Source organism: Rhyacophila brunnea, unplaced genomic scaffold (genome assembly GCF_057557595.1).
Source record: "Rhyacophila brunnea isolate RB1 unplaced genomic scaffold, BYU_Rbru_1.0 scaffold_24, whole genome shotgun sequence".
Taxonomy (NCBI): Eukaryota; Metazoa; Arthropoda; class Insecta; order Trichoptera; family Rhyacophilidae; genus Rhyacophila; species Rhyacophila brunnea.
In genome coordinates this window covers 9,271,913-9,299,483 of record NW_028232904.1, presented here as the reverse complement: position 1 = coordinate 9,299,483, position 27,571 = coordinate 9,271,913, and the positions used below count along the sequence as shown (strand labels likewise).

At 33.6% G+C, this 27,571-nt stretch overlaps 1 protein-coding gene across 1 annotated transcript in view; it reads right to left on the bottom strand.

The window, feature by feature from the left end:
* Mid1 (calcium-permeable channel component Mid1) overlaps nt 1-25,456 on the bottom strand; it is a 200,086-nt gene extending 174,630 nt beyond the window's left edge. The window contains exon 1 of the mRNA XM_085951167.1: nt 24,924-25,456. Within this exon, the coding sequence (XP_085807293.1) occupies nt 24,924-25,325 (402 nt within the window). The 5' untranslated portion in view covers nt 25,326-25,456. The remainder of the gene's footprint in view (nt 1-24,923) is intronic.
* Between the last annotated feature and the right edge of the window lie 2,115 nt (nt 25,457-27,571).

Below are 27,571 nucleotides of genomic sequence, written 5' to 3'. Positions count from 1 at the left end.
TTTTTTTAACCTCTTTTAATATGAAACTGGTGTTTTGTAGCTATTTTTGAAAGTCAACAAAGTGTGTATGAGGTTATAGAATGATAAATTCCGATAATATCTCATTTTCGGCATATATGGGACATGTCCAGTTTTGAAAGTTAGCTACTGAACTATTAATAATTCGATACTTTCCTACCCTATTTAGCTGCCATAGCGGACCGAAAGCAGCCTTGTGTATAGAATAATAGACCCGCAGATTCGTATAGAAATTGCATCTTTAAAAATATATTTTAATCATTAGAAAGCTCTTACTGATTCGTGAATACATCAATGTAAAATAGTCAGATAATCAACATCTTTGTTAGACGTATAAACGCATTGAAAATAAATTATCGTTGCAGCCAGAATACGAACCGTAAACCACTGATCCCCAGAGCACACACAGCATTGGCACTCTGCTGAAGAGGCCCAATTCACATTTCCACACAAACTTATGCAGGTAAATTGAATAAAAAAGCACTGCTATATTTCTTTCGTCGCTTTTCCATGAAAGCTTTCGATATAATATATCAAATATTTATAGTATGCTAAAATACAATACTGCTTCGCACCATATGTTGCGCTCAAACGACGACATATTGCGTGAACACATTTTTTAGATGAAAGAAGTTGGAGTAATATTTACGTATATATAATACGGTTTTGAATTGTTTGTATTTATATTCTATGGCGTCGTTGGTCCCAGGTTCGAATCCTGGGTTTAGCAAGTGGGTACACCTACCTAGAGTTGGGTATTTCCTAAGAAAATCTCAATCTCGAGATTCGGGATTTCCCGAAATGAAGAAGTTTTGAATTTTCGAGATGATTCGGGATTTTTCGGGAGAAATCGGGAAGTTTAAAAAAAACTGTAAATATCCCAAAAAAATATGACTTTTTTTTATTTATATAAACAAAATAGAAGTAGGAAAACAAAAATAATTCAAAACATTACTTATTAAAATAAAATTTCAAAAAACACAGACTGTCAATCGCTGAATCTGACAATCGCGTACGCTGTTGATACACTAAATTTCCTGATATTGCAAAAATTGCGCTAATTTTGAGTCGTCGTTAGCTTGATTGTGTTTAATGCCCCGCGATCAGTCCTTGAACGTTTTCTGTTTTCTGTCCACTTTTTTCATATAGATAATCGTTTTTTTTTCAATTAATATTTCATCCCGAATCCCGAGAAAAGATTCTCGAGATCTGGGATTTCCCGAAATGTTAAAAATTTCAATTCTCGAGATTCGGGATGGAATATTAATTGAAAAAAAAACGATTATCTATATGAAAAAAGTGGACAGAAAACAGAAAACGTTCAAGAACTGATCGCCCATATGATCTTATTAGGATCAGACATGGTCGGAAAAAATATCCCACGGTCTTCACATGAAGCGCATTCTGGATGTTCAATTTTGAGCCACTTTTTCGACCACTGCTGTATCTGCATTTTTTGTGATACTACATGACAGTGAATTATAACAATGTTTTCTTCAAAAAAAATTGTCGCCAATATTTCACACGTTGTGCTCCATCCATTCCAAACATACCCTGCGTAGAGGGGTCTCAATAAATGATGCGCCCCAACAGCGGTCCCCGAAAGACAAACAGGGCATTAACATTCGGGACTCAGCGCTCCGACTGTCAATATTGGAGAGGGCACGCCACCGCGCTGAAACTTGCAAGTTTCCGCATACCCGAATCTTCGAAGAGGTTCGGTCAATCAGCGCGGTGGATTATTCCGATGATCAGGGTCGAATTTGCGTATTTCATCGCGCTCGGGACAAAATGATACCTGAAAGTCCATTTTATGGACTGGTTTTTTGAACCCCCAAACGCCTACACAATATAAACCCACAGTAATAGCAAATACTCGATTATAGATCGCGCAACCAGAGGTGGTGCGACACAGATACGTAAGGTTGTGTGTATTGGTGAATTTATGAAAAACACAGTATTTTTTAACAGGCTGTTCCTTTTTTGAATGCGTCTGTGTGAGAATTCAGCCGCCTCAACTCTGGTTGCGCGATCTATAATTGTCTGTGATTAATCTAAGCCCGTATTAAGCGCGAATCAAATTGAGTTGCATGTCGCCTACCGTCACGCTGTCGCGGCGACAAATTTAGTCTATGATTTCGTCATTTCGCAGAATATTTTTAAAATTCACTAACGAATGACACTGATGAAAAGTGCCAACCATAACGAATTAGTAATTTGAATTATTATTAATTATTCATGCTAATTTCAATTAATTTTAACAGTTTCTACGTGTGCGTAGGTATGTTAAAATTACTTGCGACATGACATCCATAGATAATATTTTGAACTGAAGTCAGAACCCAACCTGCAGACCATAGATAATAGATAACATGCATATAGAAAATACATAGTGCCAACCGCTAAAAACAAAAAAAAACTGGTTTTGACATGACAGTCGTAAAGTGTAGGCGTAGAGAAGATGATAAAAACGTTCATTGCAGACGCAGAAGAAACGAAAGTACGTGATAATGAAATACAATCCACCGAGTATATCCACGAGTGTATCGAGAAAGCCTGAGATGATAACGTGATTATGATAGGCATATAAATTTAGATGACCACACTGGAAAATAATTGCACGCGATAGCCATAATTCAGCCGGTGAGATATTATTGTCTCTGGCCAGTGACAGATTCGTTTTTTATGATATTTCCGTACATTGTGTCATTGCATTGGTTACAAATTCGGTTCAGAACAGAGATACAACTTCTGCAAATCAAAAAATGCATTAATTTTTAAAAATGTATTTTTCCCAGGTGACTTTTTATACTATGTCAAATCTACTACGATAAGAAACAACCGTGAAAGCCACAAACATTATAAAATGAGATAGAATCCCACACTCGGTTCCACATTATTTTCTAGTATTTTTAACAAGTTTAAATTTTAAGTTTAAATTTTTATATTTTCAACAACAAAATTGTTACATTCACAAACCTTTTGTTTAATCTGTATTTAATACTTAATTAAAAAAAAAAGTTTTATTACTAATTAATCCTAAGTGTAAGTAGGTAATCATGTCATTAATAAATTTAAAACTCCTCATATATCGTCACCTCGATACTACAACTAGATAACTCTTATTTGGACATTGTTGGGGAAAATGAAATTTAAACTTTACTTGATTAACATAAATCTAGGCTATAATTATTATTTTAAATAAATACAAGATTAAAAGAACTTTTTATATACCATGTTTTTAAATTTTCTGTTGAATCATATAAACTTGGCAATTCTATGTATTAATAATTTAGGACAAATAAGGAAATTGTCAACAAATCATTTTTTCGCTATTTTGCAAACAAACAAACAAAATATAGAATACTAAAATATAATTTTGATTTCCATAGGAATGCACGTTTATAATTATAATTTGGTTGCTAGGACCACCCCCTTAGCAACCAATAATAGTGGATTGGATTACGGATTTGTTCCGAAATAACTTTTCATACAAAACAGAATTAACTGGAAATGAATTCAATTATACTTAAAGATGGCTAAAAGTATTAAAAAATGCATTGATATCGTGTCCTGATATATTCTAAAAGTTTCAAATGTCTAGCTAGTCGGGAAGTTAGTTAAAAATCGATTGCAAGAATTGTACTGGATAAACAACCACCGGACAAACAAGAATACGAGCTAATAAAAACGTTGTAATGTAAAAAATAGAAAATTGTGTTTGGCTAATCGTACCTAGTTTTATCATTTTGTAGAGAAGGAAATAATATAGAATCATATATTGAATGGCTAACTCAAAAACAGTGAAAATCAATTGGACATAGTTATGCAGAAAGTAGGCAGTCCACAAAAAATAAAGCAAATGAGATTTGATATAGATCAGATGCGAGAAGATTTTCTCTACATTCTGCTGAAAATAGCCAAGCCGCAAAAAAAATATTCATGAAATAAAATACTATTTACAATTTGACACTTTACATTTTTAATAATCATGTTGTTACTAAAGTGCCATTATCTCAGCTCGACATTATCGTGAACTGGCTACATTCTGCATAACTACTGCTTCAAATACACTCTATGACGATTGGTCATATATATGTCGAAAAACCCGCTTCTTATGTTGGCGTCCTGTGTCATAGGGTGTCACAGAGTGTAAATACGATGTCATAGCTGTCATACAATATGTATGTATAAATGTTGGAATGGCATAGATTTGATCATAGACACTAAAACGCTCTTAGCATATATGTGCCCGATCGTCATATAGTCTATTTGAACCTTACGTTCAATTAGTTATCTAGTTGTAGTATTGGGGTGACCTTGAATTAGTTAGGTACTAAGTAGGTTACCTTCTTTTTGCGGATTCATTATATTTAATTCACATGGACCATAATAATATAATATAGAGGTATTGATATTTTAAAATATAAGACCGCTCCTCTATATAATTAAACATATTGTGGGTAAAGATCCGACTTAGTTCAACTTTTTTCAAAATTACGTATATAAGAATTTTTAAGTCTAATCTATATTCAGTATTGAATTTTAAAAAATATTTAATTTAATAAAGTTCTGGAATCGCTATCAAGTATTATAATACATAAAATTCGCAACGGTCCGTGTTGTAATAGTTAAATATCTTTAGTAGAAATAAATGGCTTCATCTGTCAGTGTTTCGATCGGTTGACATCAATCGTCGGCATCCTGCAGAGATGCACAGAGCCTACGCTAGGTTGCTAAGCAACGCCGTGCATCGATGGAAGTTTGTATATATAAGTATCTATCGCCAAGAGTCCTTTGGCACCGTAAGTAAGTATTATTATTGTAATATTGTTATTGAGTGTTCAGACTACGCGTGGATCTAGAGTGCAGGGATAGTCAACATTTTCAATATGTTTTCGTAAAATTCCCCGTGACAATTAATTTAAATTTCAGAAAATATACTATTTGTATCGCTATATAAAATAATGCCTGTCTTATATCCAAATATGTGGAAAACGATATTCAGTTTATTGATACCTTTTCCTACCTCATATTTTGTGGAATCAGGTTTTAGTGCTGTTAATCATATTATGACCAAAGAAAGAAACCGTCTGAATATTTCTGAAAGAGGAGACCTTCGTCTGTTTCTCACAAAAATTGAGCCAGATATCCAGTATTTAGTTTTGCATCATCAGCCTCAGGGATCTCATTAATTATTTAATTAATTAAATGTAATTTCATCAGACTTCAATAAATAAAAAGATATATTTAACTACAGTAAGTTGTTTTATAAAGATTTATTCTACCAAACTTAACAAAAGTCTGACATAAAGTATTTGGTAAGTAATTATTATTATATGCTTTAACTCTGCTTTATAAATTTATAAAGTAAAGCTACTTCCCTACTTTATAAATCACCATTACTGTGGAACCGGTGGGCGTTTTTGAAAATTTTACTACTAACAGAGATACAAAAGTGGGCGGTAGGTATAAAAAGGTTGACTAGCCCTAATCTAGTGCATACTTTTCGTTGTAACTTAATCTTTTTGTTATAACTGCCATCCGTTTTGTTTCAGCTATTAAATAAATTGATGACAATCAATAATCGATTATTAGATTTGAATGTAGTTTATTTAACGGGCAACAGTTGGATGTAAGCGTGCGTTCTTCTATCCGTATCTCACCCAACTACATCGCTATTATCTGACAACTTTACATGCTCGTGATGGATTAAGTAAATTATTTTTATTTAACTTCGGAATTTTTTAAGATATTTTAATATCAAGATAAAACACTACTAACGTGGTAACAGTAATATAGTCTATACTCTATAATCTATGTTAGTTTATCAATATTGGTCATGTGACTTTTGAGCTATAACGAAACAAATCGACTGTAGAAAGGAAATGGGCGTAACCCTCAGATTTTTTCAAAATAGGTGTAATAATTGCATAATAACAATATTGTACACAGCTAAATACACGTTGTGTCCAAAACAAGGAACTCAGAAATAATGGGAACTGAAATGCATAACGGGTAAGGCGATAGCAGGTAACCGACACGAGTAAGGAAGAATCCGGGTTAAACTTACACACGTGTCAAGAATACGTTTTACGTCGAATACTGAAAACTGCATTTACGCTCATTTAATGTTGGTGTATTACACACACTATTGCACGTTCATAATGCGTGCTTCATTTTCGTAAGACACTCACACATTCAAAGCCCTGCATCAAGATGCGGCGTATTGAATATAGCCTATCGGTATTATATTTATCTATTATCTGTTTTGTGGTCCAAAAGATGTATGCTGCAAATGCCGATTTAATATCTAAAATTAAGATGTGACGTGGAAAAAACGACTTAACCATCATTTTTGATGTTTTTTTTTTTAAATTAACTCAATAATTATTTATATCAGATTAGGGATATAAAAGCTAAATTATTAATTATCACGTATATCAAGTATCACATATGTTATATCGCATTTTAACTTTGAGCGAAAAACATAACAAATACGTTTTTGAGCGGAAAAAAAATGATTTGTGCGGATTACGCCTTTTTTTATTTCCACAGTCGAAGTAGATAGACAAGCAAAGGTGACGTTGGACCTGGCACTGCTACATGCTGCGGTTTGCGGTTACCACAAGAGAACTTCAATCTAGCTTGCCTGTTCTTCAAGCCAGCGCCGTGTGGTGTCCATATGCTTCAGCTAAATGGCGGACATGGCCGACGAAGAAGACATACATACAGTTTCTGAAACTAGTGTCATATGTGAAACATATCCATGATGAAGACTTTGAAGCTAGTTTTGATTTATTATTTAATAACGGCCAAGCTATAGAAGCCATAGCGTCCTCAAATATTATCAATATTGAATACGCGCTTCGTTTACGTGACAAACGTTAATGTATATTATGATACACTCAAGAATTATACATTCTTACAGCATTACCCAAAATGTAGCAATCTTTCATTATATTTGAAGTTATAACTACATAACAAAGATCATAGTATTATCATAAAAATGTTAATATTAGGCAGTAGCAAAGGGTGGAGGGAGGCTGTTAAGATCCGCCACAAATAGTGCACATTGGACTTTGTTAGTCATACGTATTTGTTTTAAACTAAACCATAATAATGAACACTTTTTCATTCATACTTATTTTTTTCGTTCTTCTAAATAATAGATAATATTATACATATTTTTGGTTCATTTTTAAATTTATTAAGCCTTGCCTAAGCCAAACTATAAAAGATAAAAATATTATTCTATCTATAAAATATCCAAATTTATGTATGATTTAATTTAATAATTTTAGATATTTTATAGATAGGTGATTCTTTTTTGACTATTGTCTATTAAAGCATCGTTTTCGCAATGTTTGATTGGATTTAAAAAATCTAACCAACACCATCTGTAAATTGTAGGCTTAGTTCAATGAAAACAAATACGTATGGCTGACAAAGTTTATCATACACTCTTTATGTCAGATCTTAATAATAGCCTACCTCCGCCCTTTGCCACTGAGGGTTAACATGCTAATAAACTAGAGGTAGGGATGTTTATTATTCGCCCCTGAAAAATTGTAAAATGAAGTGTATTTGTTTCTTCTGTATTACTTAGGTTCTGTTTATATAGAGAAGATATACTTCAACGTCTTTGCTATATACAGAGAGAAAAAATATATAAGAACGCCCCGTGTCACCTGTTTAGCAGGTATTCTGACGGTGACGACGCTCGGCGCCGGGACGCTGTGATCCTTTCACGATTTCGGCGTCGCCGTCCCACTGAAATTGCGTCCACTCTTGTTTGAGGGACGCCCATTAATGGCATCGAGTGTACTTAACCACCACTTCTCAAACTGTATCATTTGGCGGACCGTCATTATTTACAATGTAGCGAGGACTGTCTTCAGCTTGATTGTATTTTAACAACTATAAAAAAGCTAGACCCATGTTAGCCATATTAACAAGCAAATCCTTATTATTGATTAATTTAATAAAACGATTTTTTTTTGTACTTATTTCACTTTTATTATTATTTAATAAAAATTTTGGACCGGTTTCGTCCGCCTCAAAGGGACATTTTCAACTGAATAATAAAAGTATTTACCAAAACGAAATCATGAAGGCGATACAAATAATCTACCAATACATAGCATTATCCGTCCAATAGTACTTTGATAAGAGCATACATCAGTGTAACTGCAAATAATTTTCAACAGTAGGTGCGACGAAATTTATCACTCGTCGCCAATTGGAGACCGACAGTCGAGGTGTATGCACGTGTTTGTTTCGCACTGATGACTAAAAAACGTTACGCATGTACTTTAAAAAGAAAACATGTCAATGAATATACTATTATTATTATGCATATAGCAATAAACATAACATTAAATGGACGGATGTTGAATTTTTATGACAAATTATATTTCGTTCGGCTCGCGTCCTTTGCACAATCCGCGCATCGCCTAGTCACGATCTTTTTAGACCATGCCTCAGCTGAAGGCTATAGCCTTAAGGCTATACCTCAGCTGAGGCATGGTCTAAAAAGATCGTGACTAGGCGATGCGCGGATTGCGGGTCGCAGGTGCAAATTACGCAAGCCGAACGAAATATAATTAGTCATAAAAGCTCAACATGCGTTCTTTTTATATTATATTTATTATTATATTCGTAATAATAATTGTATATTCATTGAAATGTTTTCTTTTTTAAGTACATACGTAAAGTTTTTTAGTCATCTTTTCACGATTTAAGAATATTTTCATCCGACGCCATGACAACACGAATCGACGTGCAGACACCTCGACTATCGCTCTCCGAATGGCAATGCCGCCGTAATTTGGTTCCACATACAGTTGAAAATTATTTGCCGTTTCACTTATGTACGCTCTTAACAAAATACTTTTGGCAGTATCTGGACCATTTGTAATTTGTTATAATCTCCCGTATCATTCCTTAAAATTAAAACTTAACTTAGCTCTCTGCCGTTTGTTGGTACGTAACCGGAAGTCAAAAGATTATACTATAGCAATGGCGAAGGGTGGAGGTAGGCTGTTAATATCCGACATAAATAATAGTACACAAAACTTTGCCCGTCAATCGTAGTTGTTTTCATTGAACTAAGACTACCATGTATAAATAGTGTTTGTTAGTTTTTAAACTTCAATTAAACCCTGCATAGGGTTTAATGTTGTTGTTCAATGTTGTTGTTATTGTTTAATGTTGTTGTTTAATGTTGTTCAATTAAATCCAAGACATAGTAGATAACAGTCAAAAAATATTCGTTGATCTATAAAATATCCAAAATTATTCCATTAAACAATACATAATTTTAGATGTTTTATAGATATAACAATATTTTTTATCAATTATGGCTTGGAATATGCAGGGTTTAATGAGTTTTAAAAAACTAACCAACACCATCTTTAATGTATATTGTTAATTCAACGAAAACAAATAATTAGTATGACTTTAATAGTAGGTACGCACAATTTTTGTCGGACCGCCCATAGCATAGGTACCTAAACTGATTTGGTTTTGGCCGGATTTAATTAAATTTTAAAACTAACCAGCACCATCTGCAGATTGTATTCTTAGTTCAATGAAAACAAAATTATGACTGACTGACAAACTTTAGCGTGCACTATTTATCTCAAATATTAACAGTCTACTTCCACTCTTCGCCACTGTACTATATAAATATATACATATTTCACATAATGTTATGCTTTTCTATACAGTAGTGGTAATAGCCATATATGGGCGGAGAGAGACCTGTACGCAAACCTTAGTTTGACGATCCCTGCACTAAACAAGCACGTCATGTAGTACAACAGAATCATGACATCACCAACGCAGCTTAGTGGAGTCATAAAAAGGCCAGCTTAATTATATGACATATACCTTAGTTTTATTTGCAACGAAAGCAATGTTGAGATACGACAATCGGTCAAACTATGTCTCATAAGATTTTTGCCAGAGACAAGAAGTAGCTGTGTCAAGTTAAATAATAATTCAAAATGTAACATATTATATAATTTAAAAAAACACCCCGGCAGGGAATCAAACCCTACATCTCCTGGGTTTACGCCCCGCCCCGTCCGTGCATTATCCTCTATGCTACAAGGTGACATACTAATTGCGACAAATTTTAACTATTGGCTGCTCATCAACGCTCTTCTAAATCAAGCTACTTTGCAATCGGTTTTTGTTTATTAAATCAATTATTAAACCCAGGAGATGCAGGGTTCGATTCCCTGCCGTCTTACTTTTTTCAAAAAAGATTTTTTCTATTGGTAATAATATATTTTCTCAGAAGTGTTTTTCAATATTATGTATGTTCAATAATTAGAATGGTACATTCTTAAATCTTGTGAATTATTCGTTGAATAAAAGAAATTGTTAATTATAAGTCAATATAATATATTCAATACTGCATATTATTCGATACCACTACCATGTTCATTCTTTAGATAAATATGATTTGTGTAATTTACAAAATAGACCGACATTATGATCGTTTAGTATAACAACATTTTATGACGATTCTGCAATGTTTTGCGCGTGGTTTAACTGTTAACCACTGAAACAAATATTTGTTAAGTGGCGCATTGTAAAATGTCAACCATAAGCTCTTGTTTGTAAACGTCACATTTGGCGGCATGTATTATTTTGTAATTATTTAAAACATAATACAGTCAACAATTAGTACCTACGTTACAAATAATGAATCCAAGACGTTCACGTGATATCAGGTAAAAAATATTTTTTATCTTTTATAGTTTGTTTTAAGCAAGCAGAGATTAATCAAATTTTAAAAACAAATAATTACCTATAACTGAAAAGGCGTGCTTTATTTTTTTCGGATCTCCATAGCATATCTCTGCTATTATGGTTTGGTTTAGGCAGGGTTTAATTGAATTTTAAAAACTAACCAATACTCTCTAAAATTTGTATTCTTAGTCCAATAAAAATAAATAAGTATGACTTACAAAGTTTAGTGTGTACTATTTATGTCGAATCTTAAAGCCGACCTCCACCCATGACCCTCACAAGGAGGGAGCTGACAGGGCTGTAGCCTAGGGGCCCGACGTGGCGGGTAGATCAGATATGTGAGATAAACACACATCACGAATTTGCTATAATAATAGTCTATAAATAATAAAAAAGTCGCCTACGGCGCTATTAATATGGCATGAGATTGTGCAATGGAATTTTTGACTGTTTTGTGTTAATACATGACAATTCAAGTAGAAATACCTACCTATCAAAACTAGAAAAAAATGCTAAAAATACACTGAAGGCCCTTACAAACCTCTAACGCTTTTGTTGGGCATCACACATACCATTAACCCTTTACTGCATGATTTTTTTTTTTTGAAAAATTTTATTTTTTCTTGGTGTCAAAATGCCTTGTGAATGAAGGAAAAATAATGAAAAAAATATTTTTCGAAAATTTCATTAAATTTTGTATGCTACTGCGTGGTGTCGCAGATTTATGACATTTGGAAATCTTACATTTTAGTATGACAAAATACAAAACCAAATGAAAACAATTATAAAAAACTAATGTACACACCTTATTTGATGTGTAGATATTTTTATTCAACCAATTTCAATCTTCTGTATATTTTTTTTTATTTATTTACAAATGCGGATTTTCGCGTACATACGAATTCGTCAACTGTCAAAGCAGAAATGCAGAGACTATAATGCAGAAATGCTTTATTTCTTGAAATTTCCAAACAAAATCGGTAAAGTAAGATGTTTATGGTAAAACAGTTTTCTGGGCATCGAAAAAGGATATTATTTGATAATTTACACAGATGGCATTGGCTATATCGAAATAGTTTGAAATGTCGCAAATTTGCGACACTATGCAGTAAAGGGTTAAACTTAGCGATACGTAGGGGAGCCCGCAAATATCCTGGCGGGGGGACCCACTTTAGGATGTGGGGGCCATTCCTCCACCCTTCGCCACATACATATTTTATTCATATGTAATATTATTCTTAATTCAACAAAAACATATAAGTATGACTGAAAAAGTGTACACTATTTTGTCGGATCGCATATAGCATACCTAAACTATTATGGTTTGGTTTAGGCAGGGTTTCATTGAATTTTAAAAAGTGACCAGTACCATCTACAAATTGTATTCCTAGCTCAATGAAAATAAATACGTATGACTGGCAAAGTTTAGTATGCACTATTTATGTCGGATCAACAGTCTACCTCCACCCTTCGCCACTGATATAGTGTTATCTTTTGACTTCCGGTTACGTACAAATGAACGACAGAGAGCTTAGTTAAGTTTTAATTCCAAGGAATAATACGGTAAATTATAGGTGACCGCGCGGCTTAAGCGTTAGACTATAACGCCGTGGGTCCCAGGTTCGAATCTTGGGTCTGGCAAATACACGTGTTGTTTTTCAATGTGTGTGTGTCAGGGTATGGACCTAATAGGTTGAGCAAGTGGCTGACATCCATTTCTCGTAAAAAAACAAAATCTGTCAATACAAACCTCCACTCTGTGCAGGCCCATTTGATCCGATTAGGATCGGACATGGTCGAAAGAAGAAAAAAAATAATTGATGTTGAATCTCCACAGCCTACATCCACCATTCGCTACTGCAGGTCATTTAGGGATGATATTTCATACATGCAAAGAAGAGAAATAATATTATGAAACATGCTTATGTAGATAGTATATTATGTAGAATTCTAACCTCTTGAATTTACATTAAACCTCTGAATTATTTGTGAATATTTTCCATAAAGCTCACATAAAGCCGTTTACATGAGTGGGGTGAAACATTTGGACTACCCGTCGTAGGCTTGGCGATATTTGCATTTTGTCTTGTGGCGTTTTTCCACGGCTAAAAACATGATTTTTAACCGAAACATTTGACTAAAACCAAAGCGCCTTATGAAATTACAGTATTAAAACACTAAAACTTTATAGTAATTCTGGAACATTTTAAATGTGTTAGATTTAGTATCTTAGAAAACGATAATTTTCTTCTTCTTTTTATCCTGAAATCAGTCTACGAAAGTCATCCACCATCAAGAAAATACTTGCTTTATCATATCCTACCCGTAACGGTTCAATGAAGATGTACTCATATCTATCACTGAGGTTCTAAGTCACAAAATGCAGCTTGGCTTACCGTTGATCTTTCCTTGGATGACAATTTGAGGACTATTGCACTTTTTCCTCTCGTTAGAACTTCTCGTTCCTTTCTCATTCGTTTCAGAACGTAACATTTGTCACCCAGTTAGTCTAAAGGATTTTGAGGATCCATCTATACAGTCACATGTTGAAAGCCGCAACTCTCAGTGACATCTTTTAGATAAGCTTCCATACTTCCATACCCTAGAAAATCATTGAAAGGACATAACAATAAGACATACTCAGTCTCAGACCTAGATTAAAGTCTCAATTCTACTTTTTATTTCCTGAAACTGGTCCCATTAATTTAATAATTTTGTTTTCTTGAGGTTCACTTTTAATCCATAAGTATTTCTGATCATATGAAGACTATCATTCTATCGTTTGAAGTAAACACTTTAATCTATCAGCAATCAGCACTCATTGTGTCATTGGCATAACGTATAGGATAGGTAATTCCCCGCTACTTTGGAAGGTCTATTCAGGAGTCTCGACTGGGAGAGCAGTGGAATCATTCATCAACGGCGAATACATCAGTCACCTGCGTTTTTCAGACGACTTTATTGTCTTTGCAAACAACTCAGAAGACCTTCAGAACAGGAAATAAATGAAAGCCACGAAGCAGGTTTAAAGATAAATGTATCAAAGACAAAAGTAATGATAAACTGCTGAACTAAAAGCAATCATCATCAATGGTACTTAAAATGAGCGAGTCAACAACTACGTCTATCTTCGTTATATCTTTAGTTATATCTATTAATTGACAACAAATGTCAATATGTATGACGAGATTAGAAGCGAGAAGAAGCTAAGCAAGCAATTAGAAGCAGTTCGCAGAACCAAACTGACATGAAGTGCAGTTGGGTGCCTGAATATTATCTTCAAAAGTTATCTTCCATTGTGTCTTAAGCGTGGATTAAATTTAAAGAGTGTCAATGTGTGCTTCCAACGCTTACGTATGCATGTGAAACATATGAACTCAAAAATTACGAGTGACGCAACGTGGTAAACGCATGGCAAACGCGTAAAGACTACAAAATAAACCAATATATAAGAAAGCAGGCAAGAGTACGCGATGTGATAGTGGTCGCTGGATAAATGCCGTCATGTAATGATACTCTTTGCCCACAGGTAGGTACGACCTAAAACCTGCTGATAAACTCATAAAGTTTGGTGGATGTACGTGGCAGCAAATACTTAGCGGCCGAGAAGAGTGGCTAGAGCTAGGGGAGGCCTTCATGCAGCAGTGGATCGACCCCGGCTAATGATGATGCTGATATTAGTAATAGGTTTCCCTTTAACTGTAACACTTGCCGATTCGCCTTGTTAGGCTTCTTTGTAATATAAATATAATATCTTTCAAACAGTAAAAATAAATTGACTATTAACACTAATAAATAATTACAAGATAAAAAGATTTTTTTATATACCACGTTTTTAAATTTTCTGTTGAATCATATAAACTTGACAATTCTATGTATTAATAATTTAGAACAAATAAGGCAATTGTCAACTAATCATTGTTTTGCTATTTTGCAACAAACAAACAAATATGGAATACTGAAATGTCATTTTGATTTCCATAGTAACGCATGTATATATTAATAATTTAGTTAGAACCACCCCCTAAGTAACCAATATAAGTGGATTGGATTACGGATTTCTTCCGAAATAACTTTTCATACAAAACAGAATTAACTGAAAATGAATTCAATTCTACTTAAAGATGGTTAAAAGTATTAAAAGAATGCACTGGCATCGTGTTCTGATATATTCCAAAAGATTCAATAGACATTTGTCTAGTCGGGAAGTTAGTTAGAAATCGATTGCAAGTTTTGTACTGGATAAACAACCACCGGACAAACAAGAATACGAGCTAAGAAAAACGTGGTAAAAATGCATGCTCTCACTGAACGGATATGGTACTGTACATATTATAAACGGCGCTTTACGGAGCAAAGATGCCGTTTACTGTACTAAAATTTACTTCAGCGACTTGAAAACTTCATTTGGAGCTTAAAAGGCAAATGGGGAGCGGGAACGGCCAAAGGAGGAAATTTATCCAAACGCATAATCGATATAATTTTTTCATACCAGCATCGCGAGCGATATTCCAACCGAGCTACATAAATAATGGTTACTATGTAGCAGCAATATGCAACATTTTTTAACAGTGTATAGAATTTATTAGTTTTAAATTTATTCGCGGGAAATAAAATAAACTACCAAATTGATATATCGAACCACCGCCATCTTTAGATTAATAAAGCCAGAGCATAACTTTTTGCATAAGCGACGAGTGGTCCACTGCCATACTATGTATTGATAACGTACTTGCAAGCAGAGTTTGGTATTCTATAATGACTGAAGAGTATAAATAAGTTATTAGTTATTGTCGTTTAGAATCGACTGTCACATTGGCAAACGTCCTAGTGTATTATGATATTATTATACACAGAAGAAGTTTACTTACTTTGATCGTCACTTACAATTATTAATAACACATACCCACTAAATCAGATGAGCTCCAAGGTCTCCAAGATACGTTAAAATAATCTGAAACTAAGAATACTCCGACAAGTGAACACGACCGATGCGTCAGTATGAGCATTCTATTGACAGGTCATCCATAGACAACGGGCGGGAGGGGCAAAAAGTAGGACCATTCGTGTAATGTATCGGCTTCCTTCTTCAGTGGGCAATGATCGAACGCATTGTTATGTTGGAAACAGTTTTTATAACATAGAATCACCATTTTTGATCTTTACGAGAGATAATATTATAGCAAAATTATAGCAAAGTTGAAAATAAGCTTTTAGATAAGTAATTAGCATGCAATACTGTCATATCCCAACTGGGAGGGCGATAACTGTGTTCAACCAAATTGCTTCGGGTGTTGACATATTCCACTTGCGTAAGGGTGAGTTTAGGTGGACGCTATTTTATAAATTCTTAAATAAGGGTCTCCTAAGCAAACTCGGTGTATTTCTTTGAATTTATATATTTGTATAATTGCATTTTCACTGCTTTTGTATGTTTATATTATGTTCTCTTTTTATATTTTCATTTTTATCGTTATTATATCGTTTTTTCTTTATAATTGCCTATGTTTCATGTCACGTTGTGAACGTCTTGTTGAAACGAACTCTTGAACGTTGTGAATGATGAAAACTGATATTCAAAAAGTCAGAAAGTAAACGAAGTCATGGTCGCGTTCGTACAATACGGATGGATAGTTGGGTTTAAAGATCTTGGGTATCCTAAGCTGAAGAAAAGCGAGCTTTAGACAGACTTGAATGGAGGCAAACCTTGTTGGGTTGATAGAGTTGTAGCGCCAGGAAAAAGAAGACAATATTTAGGATACATCTTACAGTCACAACTCGAAAGCCTTAACTTTCTTGTCACATAGAAAATAATTGAGAGGTTATAAATAGCAATCTATACGTAGTTCGTACATGCAGTTACCTGCTAATCGACTTTTCTTCTATATTAGTTACTATAACAGTTTCATAATAATAGTATAATAAAATATGACTTTACAAATATACACGTCTATAGAGGAGTTAGAAGATAGGTGAAGCTTGTTTTTAAAATTGATAAAATACATTGTTTATAAGTCGAAGTATTATCTGGTACCACTGTATATGGACGTTCCCTTGAAAGGTAGAGTATACATTTTATAACTTTGCACTTTTTTTCACTTTTAACTACACTGATACGCCTCTTTACTTGACTACCTCGCATAAAATTAGATCAAATGATATTCACTTGTATAAATATAAATGTAGTAATAATTAAATAAATAAATAATATATGTAAAAAATAAGTGGATAAGGAAACAGACAAGGGTTTGCGATGTAATAGAGTTAGTTCTAACATACATAGCACAAAGCTTGAAGAAGGGGCAATCGTTGGAAAAATTTTGTCATCCAGTGGTATCCAAGAGGTACAAAACGCAAGGTAGACCTAGAGGCTACTGGATCGATGAAATGATAAAGTGCAGCGGAAGTATATGGCAACGCAACGCACAAGACCGAGAGAACAGAGAGGCTGTCATCCAGCTGTGGATGGATTCAGGCTGATGGTATGTCAAAAAATATTTCAATTAGAATATAATATTATCATTTTCATCCTAAAGCCGGAGTGAAGAGTTATGAAGCATATACTTCTAGGCCGCAATAAACGGGACAGCGAGTTGTGCATCACTGCCCTATATAGAGTATGTGACCGTTATGTAAGATTAAAAATATATAATGTGAGCAGTTGTGACCATAAACATGACCCCATGAAATATCCACATATTTTCGCTGTATTGGCAAAAATTCCATAGACAGCATGAAAACGTATAGGAGACGAATAAATAGTTAAAACTTTGAATAAAACCTTATCTACTAAAACTATACAAAACTTATAAAATATGAAATGGAAGCTTTAGTTATTACTTCTAGACTACTGTTTAGATTAATTTGTAGCACAGCTTTTGTTAAATAATTACAAGATAAAAAGAACTTTTTATATACAACGTTTTTAAATTTTCTGTTGTATCATATAAACTGGACTTGACTGGTGTCGAAATAACTTTTCATACAAAACAGAATTAACTGAAAATGAACTCAATTCTACTTGAAGATGGCTAAAAGTATTAAAAAATTGCATTGGCATCGTGTTCTGATATATTCTAAAAGTTTCAAATGTCTAGCTAGTCGGAAAGTTAGTTAAAAATCGATTGCAAGATTTGTACCGGGCAAAGAACCACCGGAAAAATAAAAATACGAGCTAAGAAAAACGTTGTAAAATCGGAAGCTTTTCAATATTTTACATTGAATGTATTTATAGTTATGTAGAAAGTAGTCAGTTCGCACAGAACACAAACGGAGAAATATGCACTTTTGTATTATTTAAAACTACCCATACAATACCAGTGACGAAGGGTGACTTTTGGAAAGAGTTAGGCTCTAAAAATCAGAGGAAAAGAACACACTTGTCAGGTATACTTACAGGAAATAAGAAGATATTACTACTGATGAATAGGTGCACAATAATGATAACGATGAGTTTAAATTATGTATTTTCCTAAACATTTATACGTCGTTCGCATTTTTTTTTTCTTTGAATCTCATTCGATTGCGTAGCGTCAAGTTGTCCCGGCGCCAAATCGTCCTACGCCCTATTTTTTTCCGACTATGTCCGATCCTAATAGGATCATATGGGCCTCCACAGGGTAGAGGTTTGTATTAACAGATTTTGTTTTTACGAGAAATGGATGTCAGCCACTTGCTCAACCTATTAGGTCCATACCCTGACTCACACACAAATTGAAAAACAATATGTGTACTTGCCAGACTATTAGGATCGGACGTGGTCGAATATGAACTGGCTACTCTGTATGACTATATTCAATAGTTTAGATTAACTGAAAAAGTAAACTTCATAAAATATAATTAATAATACACTTATTTCATGAAATTGGTCGCTGTAATTATAACTAATTACAACGTTTTCATTAGCTCGTATTCTTGTTTGTCCTGTGGTTGTTTATCCAGTACAAATCTTGCAATCGATTTTTAACTAACTTCCCGACTAGCTAGACATTTGAAACTTTTAGAATATATAAGAACACGATGCCAATGCATTTTTTACTACTTTTAGCCATCTTTAAGTAGAATTGAATTCATTTTCAGTTAATTCTATTTTGTATGAAAAGTTATTTCGACACCATTATTGGTTGCTAGGGGGTTTGGGGTCCTAGCAACTAAATTATTAATATATACGTGCGTTACTATGGAAATCAATATGATATGTCAAGTACAAATTTTTTTGATCGTTTAAGCTAGTCAAGTGTATATGGTTCAACAGAAAATTTAAAAACGTTGTATATAAAAAGTTCTTTTTATCTTTTAATTATTAAGCCGTTCTTTTTCATTTTGTACTATATAATTATATAAAGCTTAAAAGCAAAATTAAACTGTTAATAACGTATCATTTTTAATAAATTTTCAAACTTTTTTACTTATTGATTTACAGAAGATTTACTCTTTACAGAATGAATATTGTAATTTAATATTCCTAAATTTTGTCATTAGCAAGTACAAGTACGTTATAACCGACATAATATTAAAAGTCACGCCACTGACCTATGCATATGGATCATATTAATTTTCAGTCTGTTATATATAACGCTAGAAAAAGTCACGAGGTGGCAGTGCCGCCTGTCAACATTATTAGATGTGTCTTAGTTTTTTGATATAAATTATTTTGATTAAAATCCATATTTAGACTATTAATACTCCTTCTTTCAATCTGGCACACATAATTTAGTCGTAATGTCATTAATAATACTGCACCATATCTGTCAAACTATTATAAGACTATCCTGGCATTGTTTTCTTTCACGATTTTAATTTTTCATTCCGACCATGTCCAATCCTAATAGGATCATACGGGCCTCCACAGAGTGGATGTTTATATTAATAGATTATGATTTTTACGAGAAATGGATGTCAGCCACTTGCTCAACCTATTAGGTCCATACTATGACTCGTACACAAATTGAAAAATAATATGTGTACTTGCCAGACCCAGGATTCGAACCTGGGACCCACGACGCTATAGGCTGACGTTTAAGCCACGCGGCTATCGTGAGTGTCCTTTATTTTCACGTCAGTTTATTTTTCAAATTTAGAATTTTCGTTTATTTTCTCTCATGATAAATATTTATATGTAAAATTGTATTATCTTATGACATTTTGGTTGCAAACCGTAAATGCTGCAATACATACAGTAGGTACCTATTTCAATTTAATACATAAAGAAACGATACAAATTATGGTAAATCAATGTAGGAAAACATCAGTAGCCTGATGATGAGTACCTCCGCTACACGGAAGTACATTGGAACATGTATATGTCTGAGAGCGATTGAAGACACATATCCACATTCCAATGTACTTCCATGTGGCGGAGGTACTCAGCATTTACCCACTAACCAAATATTTTTTTACCCAGTCTCTCAAAAGGTTACCGACCACTGCTGTAGATAGTGTTTGTTACTTTTTAAAATTAAATTAAACCCTAAATCTAAGTGATATTAGATAAGAGTCAAAAATATTCATTTATTTATTAAATGTCTAAAATTATGCCATTAAACTATACATTATTTTAGATATTTTATAAATAGAAGAATTATTTTGTATCTTCAATTTTTTTAGTCTAGTTTTCACTTTTTAACGTATATTTGTCTTACTAAGGCTAAAAATATAAATTAATAATTTAAGAAATACATATTAGTAATAAAATATAAAAATATTTATCGGAAATTGGATTCGAACCCACGCCAATAGAACTTCATTTCAATTTTTATACAATTTCTGCAGCCTTAGACCGCTCGGCCACCGTGCTTGTCGCGATGTTGTGAAAAATTGTAGTGAAATGAGTATCACGGTAACATTTTTCGTTACACTCGAATTTGGTGCACAGAATTTTATTTTAATGTCACGGCGAGCGGTAAAACAAATACATGTTAATAATAATAATAATAATATAATTAGTCAGTTTTCGTAAAACCAAGACGCATCCTCCCTGCAACCGAATGTATTTCAGAATTTAATTTCACCCCACAGCTGAGTGGCATAGCTGAGTTTGTGTGTTGGTATAAAAATATCCACAGAGATGTGGGCAATGCCAGCGAAAAGGAGATCGATAACACAGTGGGTTAGAGCTCTCTCTCCCTCGTGGGATGGCTGAGTTAAATTGAAAATAAGAAATCATATTCTACGGGAAAGTTACACTAATGCACGTGCACGCCAATTCTACTAATCACACCATAGAGAACACGATAACAATATAATATAACCGAACACATTTACCTATATTAATAATAATTGTATTTATTATTTTTAAAGCCTAGAACTTATTTTTAAATTCGTTCCTATAACCCACTAGCAGTAGCAGTTTATTAATACCTACCACGTAATTAAATTTCAATAAAAATTAACACATAGGTAGCAGTAGCGAAGGGTGGAGGTAGACTTTTATATCCAACATAAACAGTGCACACTAAACTTTTTTATTCGTACGTATTTGTATTTATTAAACAAAGACTGCAATAATTTACAGATGGTGTTGGCTAGTTTTTAAAACTTGTAAATTGCCTAAATCAAAGCATATTAATTTTTGGTATATTTTGGGCAATAAGACAAAGTTTTGCACACTTTTTCATTTATACTATTTATATATTTGTTTTCGTTGGATTAAGAATACATATTACACATATTGTTGGTTAATTTTTTTTTAAATTCATTAAGGCCTGACAAACTAAACTATAATATAAAAAATATATCCAAAGTTATCTATATATATAATTGCATTATTTTAGATATTTTATAGATAGACGAGTATTTTTTTTACTATTATCTATTATGGCTTGTTTTTCATTGGGTTTGATTGAGTTTTAAAAACTAACCAAGTCCATCGCTAATTTGTAGTCTTATTTCAATGAAAACAAATACGTATGACTGACAAAGTTTAATATGCACTTTTTATGGCAGATCTTAATAGCCTACCTCCACCCTTCGTCAGTGACGGTAGGTACTCGAATATTCTAGTTTATTTTTCGATGCATTTATCAACGAACGATTGGTCCTGTCAAAACAGTATTGAGTAAAAATCTATTTTTAATAAAATTTAATAAACAATAAAATACCCGAGAAAACGAAACATTTTTTTTCGCACAATTTAAATTTAAAAAAAATCTTAACACTTTTATTATATTTAATTCACGACTGAATATTTATATTATTATTTTTATTGAAAAAAAAATCTAGAAATAATCTTGTATCGAATGAAATTCGAAATCACGTAAAGTCCTTTCCGAATAAAGACTACAGATCGAATTGGTGTCATTGTTGCGATTAATAAATTTAGGTCTGAGCTCTTTTGGAGCCCCTTTCGAAAAGTATGCCTATGCGATAAACCTTCTTTGGGTAAAAAAAAAAGATGACAAATATCCTACAAATAATTCTGTATCGAGTGAGATCTCGCATAATATACTTTCCTAATAAGTCTCCTTAAGTAATAGAGCTACAGGTCCAATTATTAGTGTCATTTTTTCGTATAATAAATCAATGTCTGAGACGCTGACAGGTTTGGAGGCCCCTTTATGAAAGTATGCCTGAAATTTCGGATACAAAACCATTATAAATAGTGACATTGCCAGGGTTTTATATACTCATTAGATATAACTGATTTTTTACACTCAAGATTTAAAAAGAGGTTTTTACGTTTGTGACACTGAAAACCGCCAAGGGCCAATAACTGTGCGTTTTCGTGTGTTTCAAAATCCCTCAAGAAAAAAATATTTAATAGCAAGGTCTCATTGAACGATTTAAAATATGTATTACTAAAACACGCGTGGTTTTATAACACACTTCACTCTTAATAAGTTATGAATAAAAATGACCATAAAATGTAATAAAATGCAGTACGTATTTAATTTTAATAGTGGGGTGCCAATAAAATTTACACTGCTATAAAATAGCAATACACTTTTTTGGTACCACACTACCAAAATGATATTATATAAACTATTATTTTTATGTTATAATTTCTTGTCTCATCTTAAATTATATTCTAATGACAGGTGTGCATGAATTTAATCGTGTAAATAAAAAATAAAGTTTAATTGATTGTAATCGATAATATTTTAGGCAATAATTACAATATAAATCCACATAATTTATGTTAGACTAAATACACTTGTTTATTTGTATTATATGTTATTATGTTTTCTTTTATAGGTATAAACCACCATTGAATCATAATTTAAAAAAAACTACTAAAATGATTAAAAAAAATCGCATTCATTGATCGATTGATTGGTTATTTTTTTATATGCATATAATACTACATTTTATATGCATCATTTTGTTTTTAATATTGTATATTATTATTACACCTGTAGTATTATTTATATTATATTTAAATATTGAATTTAAACGACAATTTTTTTTTATAAATTTAATCACCAAGCATTTAATTGTTTTTTTTAAGATTTAACGGGTTGAGATAATGAGACACATTTTTTTTCAGTTGTCTATAGTGAGGTTACGAGACAATTAATCCTAATATTAAATAATAGATCATAGTTATAACCACTAAACTAGCGGTTGATTTTGTTTTTTTTTTTGTAATGGTTATTATTATTTCCATGGTTACAATACTTATTTATTTTTAAATGTTAATTTTTTTATAATATAATTATTATTAAGACGAAAAAATAACTATACTTAGCTATATAAAATTGGTTTAAATGTTTTATTTTTAATAAAGTGTATGTAAGATAATTTTATCATTAATTTTTTGAATATAATATAATAGTTAATAATGCAGTTAATTTAACAGTTATAATTTCTTTTATTTTGTTAACTGTCAATTCATGGTGGAACTGCATTGTATTGTTGTTTTTATTTAACAGTTATACATATAAAATATGTACATATTAAATTCATTGTGCTATACAAAAAGATTTAAACAAATGTGATATTCATAGGAAAATCTATGAACAGACATCAAATTATTTTTATGAATTTTCCGGGTTTTTTCTATTATTATGGAATAGATTACGTTTTTAAATCAAGACATATATTATTTTAGTATAATTTGTGAATATATTGACCCATTTTTATCTATTTTAAAGTAATTTACACTATTAATTATTCAATTATTTAATGAATTCTGTTTAATATAAGGCATTATGAAGATTAATTTGTTACTTATGTATGTATATATACAAAGATTTTAGTATAACGAAAGTATATCATAAAAATATTAGACTCTGCCATTAAAATTCGCTTTTTAAAATCAATTTGACGATCGTGTAATTTTTTAACGCGGCTTTCTGCATAAATGATGGCTATTTTTATGCGAAAAGGTTGATGATTGAGCAAGGTGTATCGTAATTTGGCAATGTCACGCGATACTAAGATGTTTCAGCGTCACTGACCTGATGTGGGTGTTGGATTTGGACCATTATTAGTTCGCAAACGGAAGGCACTAAAAGAAAACTCAATAAACGCCCCGTGCTCCACCACTGTATAAATTCATAAGAAATAGCCCACACTGACTTGACGGAGATGTCTATGAATAAAAATCTCGCTATGTTGTTGGGTAAATTTAATGAGAATTGGGGTTAGAGTTGTACACTAGCACTAAATGTAATGGTTATGGTCCACGGGAGGCATCTCGAAAAGATTGATTTCGGTGTTATGTTACGCCGATTCGAATCACCATTGCGGGGAAGACGTCCGTTTTTTTGGATAACGAAGCACCGATATATTTTCACCGTTGGCTAGGTAAACGGGTTGCACGTATAAATCACACAAAGACGCAATTTTCACCTAAAACTATGGTGAAAACAGAAACACCATCCGAGGGGCTGCAATGTAGATAGAACACGTGTGAAATGCACTAAAATAGGGGAGTTTTCACCATAACTGGACTGGGATGGTTTAAATGTTTTTTTAGGGTAATAAATACGTCGATGAAACAATTGATTTGAGTATTACATCGTAATGTAAGGTTCCCAAAAGGGGGACGAGTTTTTAAATTGCACGTCGTTTTGGGTACACATTTAAACTAGTATTCGCTGCGCTCGACGATCCTAAAGCGAAACGGTTAGATGGTAGGTGTACAAAATGCACTGTTGAAAAGATGAAGCACTAAATCGGAGGAGTCCGTATCCACTGACCTGGCAATCGTCGCAGGTGTGAATGACGGAGAAGGGCTGGCCACAGTCGTACCGCATGAGGATGCCGGCCAAGTCCTGGGAGGCGCGCGACGCGAGGTAGTCGACGTGTAGCAGGTCGTGCAGCGCCTTCCTGCAGGCGGGGCCTCCGCCCAGGATGTCCCTCGTGGCCCTCTCGTCCAAGGCGCTGCCGATGGCGCGCTCCCTGCAGTGGGGCAGGCGGTGGACGGCCAGGCCCTTTTCGCGGTCCGCCCTTGTGAAGGAGCAGAGATCCACCGCGTTCGGCTCGGCCCCCAAGGGATGGGGCTCCAGGTCGCAGGCGCTGAGCCAGGGGTTGCGGCGGCGCAGGGGTCCGGAAGCTAGCGCTGCGAGCGCGGCTGCCACTAACAGCAGCAGGCGGCGCATGGCCAGCGCTCATGCTGGCTAGGGCAGCGGCGGGCGCCTCACGCCCTTCAGCCGGGGGCGAACCTCATGCTCTCGCCGAGCGGGGGCCCGATCGCTCGCTCGACACTCGACACTCGACACTCGACTCACACAACCTTGAAAGTTATGTAACGCGTGAAGTTGGAGCGGCACTGTCGCGCGCACGCGCCCTACGATCCGCCCGGCCCCCGATATTCCACCGGTGTTGCCAAAACACAACCCCCTACAACCCACGCTTTTCTCCTCCATACCGCTGCAACACTTTTACCCATAGAAAAATATAAAGTAATAGAGCGACGTACTCACAATAAAATGCAATGAAGCCGACTTTTGATAATAGACACAGATTGTTTACAATTGATCAAGTTTTTAAATACACAACCTTTATAAACAAAACAAAATGATGATTTTGTAACAAAGTTATTTAAAAAAAAAAATACTTCATCGGATTCGTTTATATTGACAACTATTTCGGGCTGTAAACCCATCTTAGAAACACTCGTTCTATGACTTCAGTCGAATATAAAAAAAGTTATAGTCGACCGTTCCGAAAATGGGTTTACAGCTCAAAACACCTGTCAACAACAATCAAATTAATAGAAATAGCTTTGTTCAAAAACAATTCTACTAGGTATGTAAACGCTAGTTCAACTAATAAACAATATACATACCTAATACATTAAATATTTTGCTCATTCCAAGTCAAATATAATAATATACAATATTATAATCCTCGAGTATTCAAATTTACCATACTTTAAACATTGAAAATCATTACCCTATCAATTGGACTTTCATGTAGATATATGGCTAATCTTATCCCCAATATATTTTAACCAATGATCTCATAATTATATTTTATGACTTATTCATAGTAAATTAATTAGTTTACATGTAAATAGTAATATCGCAGTAACCTCACCATAGCAATAAAAGTCAAAAAATCTCAGCATGCATAATATCCGGCGTTTTGCATTATAGAACTAGTCCACATTCAACTGAATCGAAGATAATGAATTTTAACGCCTGGAATGCCATGTCAAGTTATTACCTCATTTAACGCATGATAGAAAACATGAAAATGAACATGCATTACTTGAAAACAACTCAGATATATTATTTTACCTACTAGAAAAAATCTCATTTAAAAAAAAGTACGACGCCTGTCGAGATTTGAACCCGTATATCCACTGTTATCGCGCCAATATGCTTAACCAATTAAGCTACATGCCTCCTACTTAATTACAATAATTTAAACTAATAGATCCTACACGAAATGCTTATCAAATTGCGTTTATTGACTATCGGTTTTTGTATTTTAAATCAAGGAATATTAATTACTATTGTTTTTCAAATGTGATTTTTTTCTAGTGGGTATCTATCTGAGGTGTTTTCAAGTTATGTATGTTCAATATATGGAATGTTACATTCTCAAATCTTGTAAATCGTTCGTTGAATAAAATAAATGGTTTATTAAATATGAAAATGTGTAAGAGAGAGCGAGAGACAAAACGTATTAAACATACAAGTACACGCAAATTTAAAAATAATATAAATACAAAAATAAAGGTTTATCGTTTATTTATAATCGGGTAGTGAAGGAAAACAAATGTAAAATAATATAATATATGTATATTATATTAACACTGTAATAAATTATCTATTTAATAGAATGTATTTTTCACTAAATGATGTCAATGTGAACTATAAATTCTTGAAATAAACTTCTTTCTTCTTCTTCTTTCTCGGCACTACACCCCGGGGCGGGATTTGGCCTCCTCTACAATTGTCCTCCACACGCTCCTTTCCCTGGCTGCTCCTCTCCAGTCTCCAGCCCTCCCCATCTTTATCCAGTCCTCTTCGATACAGTCAGCCCACCTCTTCTTTAGTCTGCCCCTAGACCGTTTCCACTGTGGGATCCACTTGGTCATGATTTTTGGCGTCCTGTGCTCAGGCATTCTCTCAACGTGTCCAGCCCACCTAAGTCTTTGGGATCAACAGAATTTCACCATTGTTTCATGTTTTATTAACTCTTCTAACTCGTGGTTCATTTTTATCCTGTAACTTCCATTTTCCAATGTGGGCCCGAAAATTCTCCTGATGATCTTTCTTTCGAATATGGCCAGTTGATGTTCTTCCCTTTGAATGAGGTTATCTTGAAATAAACACTATATTATATTTTAACAATGACGAGGACCGGCTTTGTCCACTTCAATGGGACATTTTCA